General features: G+C 49.0%; 1 protein-coding gene across 19 annotated transcripts in view; it reads right to left on the bottom strand.

The window, feature by feature from the left end:
* Positions 1–685: 685 nt before the first annotated feature.
* Positions 686–8,402, bottom strand: part of STAU1 (staufen double-stranded RNA binding protein 1) — a 61,780-nt gene continuing 54,063 nt past the window's right edge. For 16 of the 19 annotated variants that reach the window (XM_027558317.1, XM_027558318.1, XM_027558319.1 and 13 more), the window contains 7 exons: positions 7,776–7,919; positions 6,486–6,632; positions 5,169–5,244; positions 4,649–4,968; positions 3,953–4,075; positions 3,110–3,195; positions 686–2,217 (listed from right to left, as the gene is read on the bottom strand). In XM_027558317.1, the coding sequence (XP_027414118.1) occupies positions 2,202–2,217; positions 3,110–3,195; positions 3,953–4,075; positions 4,649–4,968; positions 5,169–5,244; positions 6,486–6,632; positions 7,776–7,919 (912 nt within the window). In that variant the 3' untranslated portion in view covers positions 686–2,201. The remainder of the gene's footprint in view (positions 2,218–3,109; positions 3,196–3,952; positions 4,076–4,648; positions 4,969–5,168; positions 5,245–6,485; positions 6,633–7,775; positions 7,920–8,402) is intronic. The other 3 variants (XM_027558311.1, XM_027558314.1, XR_003513959.1) reach the window with 2 other exon arrangements.

Raw genomic sequence — 8,402 nt, 5'->3', positions numbered from 1 at the left:
TCCCTGGGCTGTGGGAGGTCTGAGTGTTCCCAGGTTTCTTAGCTGGGTTCAGCCTGGTTTACACTATTCTTATCCGTGAACCCAAGGAGCCAGTCGACAAAATTATTACAATCCAGAGAAGCGTTTTCAGGTACGCATTCTGAATCCACCCAGTGAGCATATGCTTGGCATACAGGACAGACAGGCAGACGTACCTGGACCGGGGGACACGCACAGAAAAACGAAGGCCCAGGGGAATCTTAGGTCATTTCCCGCGTAAGACTTTGGCAGCTGGAACCAATACACAGTTGAAAAATTAGCCAAGGGACTTAACTGGCGGTCCAGTGGTTAAGACTCCAACTTGCCGTGTAGGGGACACAGGTTTGATCCCTGATTGGGGAACTAAGCCCACAACTGAGCTCGCACGAGAGAGTCCAAACGCCACAGTGAAAGATCCTGCACGACCCAACACAGCCAAATAAAAACACGCAGCAGGGAAGGCTGAAGAATGCCGAGGTGCCGGAGGCATCAGCAGGCGTGTGTACATATAGACAGGTGTGTACATATAGACAGATACAGATGCTCTTCCCCAACAGCCCACTAGCAACAAGCTCCACGCGCCCCTCGCTGGCAGCTCCGCCCCCAGCACCATACTTCATACCCTCACATCTTCCCTTCTTCAGTTACTGCTCGACAGGACCACACGTTCATTAGTAGCTGTTTATTGATCAATGGTTTGATATAAAGTTATTTCAGATCTTCAGAATTTTGCCCAAATGGAATCACAAGCATTACAAAGTTTTTCTCTTAAAAATAAAAAAGGGGTCAGGGGCAGGTTGGGAAGGACCAACCTAGCAGTAGTGGCATTTGAGAATAAATTAACAAAAAAAAAAATTTAGTATTACCATTTATTGGTGACAAACACTAAGTCTTACTTACATTCCATGGGGAGAAACAATTCCGGCATAAGCAACGAGTCCAAGCAGTGCTTAACCCGCCAGGCTGCCGTGCTTGTCACCTGGGCTGTTACGCGGGACCTCGCCGCACACATCTCTGTGCACAGCAACACGACTTCAGAAGCAACAGTTAGAGAGAGAAACATGGGCTATTCTTTCCAGCCCTCATGGAGATGTAATCAACAGTATAAAGCACTCAAGGAAGATCAATCTGCAGTTGTAGATGTGCTACATGGAGACCATATCCTGTAGTGTAGTGAGAGCGGTGTGTCCTCAAGAGTTGTATTATATACACACAATTTGTTTACTAATCTTTAAAACAAAGACCAAAGTTCATTTAAATCCTGCTGCATTAACAAAAAAATAAAATAGAAAAGGAACCAAATGATCGGTTAAAGTTTAAAATTCCTAAGTTGTCCAATTTATACCACTGTGGGAGACTTCATCAAGGTTTCATCAAGGCCAGGACTGTTTCAGCTAAACCAGAGGGCACACAATTTGCATCACTGAAATGGTCCTGGGTTAAGTCAAATGAAATAAAAGTGTATAACCACACACACACACGGATATGATCTTTGCCGGTTAGATTACTGATAAAGTCCGTCTCAGACAAGTTTCTAAACTGTGCTATGTAACTAGATACAACTGAGAAACTCTCGAATGAAAATTTATATAGTGTCATTTCAATCAAAAGAAAATAATGAAACTATAAGAATACATATCTCTCCTGGAAGAGAGCAGTGGCGACAGTGTGGGTACCGCGGGAGGCGTGGGCCAGAGCGTGCCGAGGTCAGCTGCGGCCCAGCAGGAAGCGTATGTGATTTTCTCTGGGGCTTTCAGCCCTCTCTCTCCAGCGCGGGTGTCCAGGGTTTGTCCCAAAGTGTTCCGAGTGAGCCAGTCTGAGAAGGGGCGGTGCTTTCTGTTTCTTCTTTCGCACAGCAAGAAAAAAAAAAAAACACCCAAAACAAACAAACAAAAAAACCCCACCAAAACCAACACTAGGCTGCCTGGGGCACAGGCCTGCGGTTTCCCAAGGGAGCCAGGGGCGGCTGCAGACCGCCCGGCCCCCAGCAGCCACAGCCACGCGCCCCCATCCATGCCGCTGCCTCCTCCGGCCCCGCCGTCTTCACCACTGCCATCTCCAGGCCTTTACCCATCGTGTCTCTCGGCCCACTGGAGGTATCAGAAATTCCAAATGTTCAAAGCAGTTTCAGCATATTCAGTATACATGTTGGGATTTTTCAATGATTCATGGCCAGATAAAGTTCAGCACCTCCCACACCTTTAAGGAAGAAAAACATGAAAATGATCTAAGTTTTAAAATTTAAGAGAATTAAGCCATGTTAAAAATGGAATGAGCAGACATCAAGAAGCCTGCTATTCAGGCCCCAGTTTATGATAGCTGATGCACACTGGGGGCTGGAGGGCGCTTCCCTGCTAGCTCAGCTGGTAAAGAATCTGCCTGCAATGCCAGAGACCTGGGTTCAATTCCTGGGTCAGGAAGATCCGCTGGAGAAGGCATAGGCTACCCACTCCAGTGTTCCTGGGCTTTCCTTGTGGCTCAGCTGGTAAAGAATCTGCCTGCAATGCAGGAGACCCAGGTTTGATCCCTGGGTTGGGAAGATTCCCTGGAGAAGCTATAGGCTGCCCACTCCAGTGTTCTGACCTGGAGAAGTCCATGGACGGAGGAGCCTGGTGGGCTGTGTAATCCATGGGGTCACCAAGAATCGGATATGACTGAGCAACCAACACACACAATCAAGAGCCAACAGCAAAGAAGAGAATGGGTAGATAGTATGTTATCTCCAGGGGGGAAAGGAAGAAAATAAGGAAAGAAATGTATTTGCATTAAAAACAAAACATAGGAAAGGTGCACAAGGAACTGGCACCGACGGGCCCTGGCGGGGGCCCTGGCAAGCAGAGCGCGCGGGCCGCGTGAGGGCGGGGCTCGCCGCCTTGTACATGGTTGTGACTCGCACCCTGTGACTGTGCTACCTAGTCACACATTTCTTTTCTTTAAAGGTGGCACCTCTGCCCGAAACCTGGAAACTTTCAGGGGAAAGGGACAGAAAGTGGCTAAATCAGCAAGTGTTTCCCAGGAAGTTGAGCAGACAATTTGAATTTAATGCAAATGAGGAAGAGAACTGCCTTTCCAAGTAAATCAGCTCACTCACACAGACATTGGTCCATTTCCTGTTCTTGGCATCTCTGTATTCTGTTGGTCCAACTCAGACAGCAACTTTAAAATGTTCAGTGCAGCCTGGTGAGAATGAAAAGTCAAAGTCAAACCGTGGCCACCGCTCAGGACTCGAGTACACGACATTGCACAGCGACCCGAGGCTTCTCCTGCCCAAGAAAATACACGGGCCACTGAATAACCCTCTCACGCGTGCATCTTTAATTAAAAATATAAATGTACAAAGTTATCCAGGGTTACCTCACTGAATCATACCCTCTGTTAATTTTATTATGTATCACATTACAGTATTTTCATCCTGTGGTCACCAAACTACAAATTTTATATCCCCACTTTAATGTAAAACCTCTGTTTCTGTGTTAGCATTAGAATACATCCCCTCAGTGACATATCATGAATGCATTATATTCCATTAGATGAATATACCATAGTTTATGTCTATTAATTTAATCAATTCCTTTTCTTGGTTTTAATATTTCTTAACAGTAACAATTTCATCTGAACAGAACATTAAAATGAGAGTCTAAGCTGCTAGAACTTGGGGCTGCAATTCCTTGTTCTGGTCAGAGGTGAAATGAATTCAGTATCTGGAGCCTTTCAAGATTCGGGTCCCCCTCAGGTCAGCAAGGAAAGGCAGGAGAGGGTTGGCCAAAGCCCCTGAGTTCTGACAGAATGAGACATCGTGCCAGTAATCTAGGAGCAGTCTTCAGAAATATGACATCCACAGAACAGCCAACTGTCCCCACAGTCCGCGGACAACCCTCTCCCTGTCTCTGAGGCCAGCAGCAAGCTGGGGCCGGGCCCCGCGTGGGGGACGCACCATGTCGTGGCAGGACTCCACGTCCTTCCCGATACCGTGGCTGATCAGGGGCGGCTGAGAGGAGCAGTTGATAAGAGATACAAATTCGTTCTTGTTGTTTTTGGGGAAGTCTTTGTATTCAACCTACAAGGGAAAAGAGAGCTGAGGCGAGGGACTGGGAGAGGAGGCGAGGTCGAGGGGGCGCGGGGCTGTGGCTCTGGGTCTGTGCCCCTGTCTCAGCCCAGCGTGTCTACACCAGCTCCTGCTCTGCAGGCACGAAAGGCCATCCGTGGGGCCTGCTGTGAAGGGGCAGGCATGATACCAGAGCCTCAGCTTCCAGAATCTCCGAAGAATCTAGACATCTACTCAAAAACCCTGGTCTGGAAGAACCCGTGTCCCTTCCTAGCCCTGGAAAGGGCCAGCACAACACATCTGTTCTCACTAAAGTCTAAATTTGTAACGACCACTGGATTAGAGGCTTCATTATTATGGTTGCCCTGGAATTTTAAAATTCACCAAAGATTGAGGATATTCTTACTGTCCAGGGTTCTAACACTTCCCATGCCTCCTCCGTTCCTCAGAATCACCCTTCACCAGGCATCCCCCAACCATCCACCTAGACCAACAGCTTGCTTTAAAAAACAAGGTACTTGATTCTCAGAGAAACCAGAGAGGACCACAGAGGTACAGACCGCACAGCTCGGGCTGAACGGTTACCTGGAATCCCTGGACTGTGCACAGATAGTCCAGCTGCTCAGAGGGTCTCGTCAGAGGTCCGTGGGGTGCGTGGCCTGAAGAGATGTTACTCTTTAAAATGGTCTCGGCTGTAGGCGAGGTGCCCCCATACAACAATTCTCGGGCTATCATGGCAGTTACCGTGGCCTTGGCAGGATTCGGAGCTACCCTGGCGAAATCTTTGGTGTGATGTCCTTGACTGACTCCTACTGCCTGGGCAACCTCGGGCACCATGGGAAGGATTCCAGCAGGCAGCTGCTGATGACTAAGATAAGGCATCCTAAACTCATCTTCTTTATTGCCTGCAGAGGGACAAGGACAAATCAACTGCCTGGAAAAATGTTACATAGCCCCACCCTGGCCCGCCCTCAGCACAGCACAGGGACAAGGCGGAGCCCAACACCAAACTCTGTACCTCGCTCACCAGGTACCTGCTACCACCGGGAACCACGCAAAGGCCAGAAGCACAATCAGATCAGGACAGTGTTAACATCACACTTACTAGTCCCATTTTCATCCCCAGAGCCAGGTTCAAAAAAGGTTACTTTTCTTCCATCCCCTGGTTTCTTTATAGGTGTCTTAAAAAAAGAAAAAAGGCCATGAGCATCAATGAAACCGTTCAAAAATTAGTTCCTGCTGTTCAAAACTACACAAACTCCAACCAACAACTCTTGGTTTATTAACTTTTAAATAAGAGGGCACAGGCAGGAAGGCCTGTGCAACGTGCCCCCCAGCAGAGCCCCTGTCTCCTCCCCAGGCACACATGCAGCCACGTCAGCCTGTCCGTGAACAGCATCTAACAGAGGGGCCTCTGCTCTGTGCTCAAGAGAGGAGAGGGGAACGTTTAACGGGAAAGAGCCAGAAGATATGAGACTGATAGAGCTGACCAAGAAAGAAACTTTTAGGTTGATGCTAAACAATTAAATAAAGACTATTTCCTGAAGCAAATGTCCAACTAAAGGATAAGGTGACAAATCAAAGGTTAACAAATAGAGGGGGAAAATATTACACAATAAAAATTATGCCAAACACAGCAGTCTCCTTTCTGGGAAGACAAAGGTGCCTGTGATGCCCTGCAAGATTTTGGAATGAAAGCCCCCAAAGCCAAGTCCAGGATCTCTACAGGTTCTCTGGTGAGTGCTTGGGATCCCCGTTATTAACTATGTGGCCACAGCTGATGCCATCCATCTGTCTCTGCTGACAGCACTGGCCGACAGAACTCAATCAGTTCTGGTATTTTCAAGTTTATCCCAAAAGGACCATCCAGTGTCTGGAAACAAGGTCAGCCACAGCTTTCGTTGCAGGTCCTGCTTACCAACCTCGGCAGAAGTGCAATTTTCAACATGGGATCATTTCTATCTAATGTTCAATTCATAATGAAAAAGAAACCACAGGCTGAGACTATGATCTGGCCCTGGATCTAACATCTCGCTATCCCCATGTCCCAGGAAAACTAAAGCCTGCTCTACAACAAAAGCCTAAGGTTGATGAGTCCTTTATGGAGGCCTCATTCTAGGAGCACAAATGATAGAATCATACACTGGTTTGGAGCAAGCTGCCCTCCAGCAAAGCGTCCCACAGCACAAAGACACTGGCGCAGTAACGACCTAACCCAGCGCCATGCCTGGAGCCATGGACACGCACCTCCCCTCCCGGGCACCCTGCAGAGGTGCAACGGCCAAGACCCTGCTCAGCACGGCGGCTCTGCAGCCAGAGGAGGCGGCCGTGCCCCAAAGCGCTGCCCTGGAGGAGCCAGAGGCCCCGCAGATGAGCTGAGCAGGTCATCCTGCAGTTAGAAGGACACAGAGCCCGAGCGCACCTTCTCCTCTGACTTGAGGGCAGGTTTGGAGGGCTGGGCCTGCGGGACTTTGAAACCGAGGATCTCCAGCATGTTCTCGGCCGCGTTGCGTTTGGCCACCTTCTTGTTGGTGCCTGAGCCTTCTGCCGTGTGGTTTCCCACCTTGACCTGCATACGGAAGGCAGGACTCGGATCAGTGCTCAAACCTTCAGAATAAAGACCCGCCAGGAACGGAAGAGAAGCCACAATGATCAGAACCCGTATGGCTTCACAGTGCTGCCCTGGAGCTGGTTTGCACCAGCCCGCAAGAGCGCATCATGAAACACTGAGGAATTGGTTGGAGGGATGGCGGTTAAAGGTAGTTATTATTAAACTAACTGCCTCCCCTAACAGCGGCCGTTACGTTAAACACACCAGCACACCACAGCTCAGCATCCCCTTCCAAGCTGGTCTTGTTGCTGCTGTGTGTGAGTCACTCAGCCGTGTCTGACTCTGTGACCCCACGGGCTGTAGCCTGCCAGGGGTCCTCTCCATGGGACTGTCTAGGTGAGACTAGTGGAGTGGGTTGCCATTTCCTTCTCCAGAGACTCTTCCCGACCCAGGGATTGAACCTGTGTCTCCTGCATTGGCAAGCGGGTTCTTTACCACCAGGCCACCTGGGAAGCGGGTCTTGACGACAGACCAAAACCAAAAGCCCCGTGTCACAAACGTTAAGGAAACCCTGGCCTGTGAGGAGAGCTATGAGGTTGAATCCCAACCTGGCATCCACCAGCCATCTGACTCTGGGCAAATTACTGAGCATGCTGCAGTTGTCTCTTGTATGTGGAAGGATCATTCCTCTTCTTGCCCTGACAGTGGAGTGAGACACCAGGCTAACTGCTGGTGCTCTATGAGCTCTAAACTGCTGCACAGAGTTTTCTGTTTTTCTCCAGAAAACACTATGAAATTCCCATCACAAATTCAGCTGCCTGTAAGAGTAACTGTTCCCTCTGCACAATCTGAAGTGTAACCCCAGTCCATGGATTCCAGATCCTACGGAAGGATCAGGAGGAGCGGGAATAGATCCTTTACACAGTTTATAAGACAATATAAACCTCTGAGGGGTAACAAAGAAGAAACAGGCGCCTTCCTGCTGACACAGCAGCACGTGTGCTGTGCAGCAGGTGTTAAGGCATCAAGTTACGGCAAGCAGTGATCTTAGAAACACTGGGTGGCAGGGCGACGCACTGGGCCCGGCCTCCTGGGGGAGGGGCCCGGCCCTGGACCGCTTCCGGCCGAGACGGGAGGACGCCCACAGCCCGGCTGGCCCACCTGCATGACAAACTCCCTGCGTCGCGGAAGGCCCCGCTCGGCGAGCAGCAGGTACTCCGGCTCCTTCTCCTTCTTCGCCTGCTGGATCTGGGCCAGTCTGCTGATCGGGTTCATCCCCTGGCCACACTCGGGGCCGCCCTGTAGCTGAGAAACAGTCCGGGTAGAAACCATGTGCTGAGTTAGTCACAGAGAAGACCCTGCCGATTCAGAGACTGGGACACAACAGCTGAACACCTCTATGTTGATCTAATGGCTGAGAATTAATCACATTAAAAAAAATTTTTTTTTTCATTGAAAGATACCTCAATGATTTTGATTGCTCTGAGGTGATTTTAGGTCTTCTTAGCAAACCAATGTCACCATTCATCATGAGTAGGCAAGCATCGTTGTAATGTGTGCTTTTGAACAGTAAGTCAATGGATGATAATAAATGAAGAGGTAAAAAAACTTAACAAACACTCCCTAAAACTACCCCAAAGCCTACATTATAAGGATGGGTTTCCAGCTTTCTTAACAATGACTCAAACTCCAGAGATCATTTATATTTATATAAAATATATATATATTCCTAACGTTCCTACGCAAAGAATGCTAAGTCGTGTGTCAGAAAAACTTGTATTCTGACAC

The sequence above is a fragment of the Bos indicus x Bos taurus genome, chromosome 13 (assembly GCF_003369695.1).
Source record: "Bos indicus x Bos taurus breed Angus x Brahman F1 hybrid chromosome 13, Bos_hybrid_MaternalHap_v2.0, whole genome shotgun sequence".
In the NCBI taxonomy this organism is placed as follows: Eukaryota; Metazoa; Chordata; class Mammalia; order Artiodactyla; family Bovidae; genus Bos; species Bos indicus x Bos taurus.
This window is presented reverse-complemented; position numbering and strand designations above follow the sequence as displayed.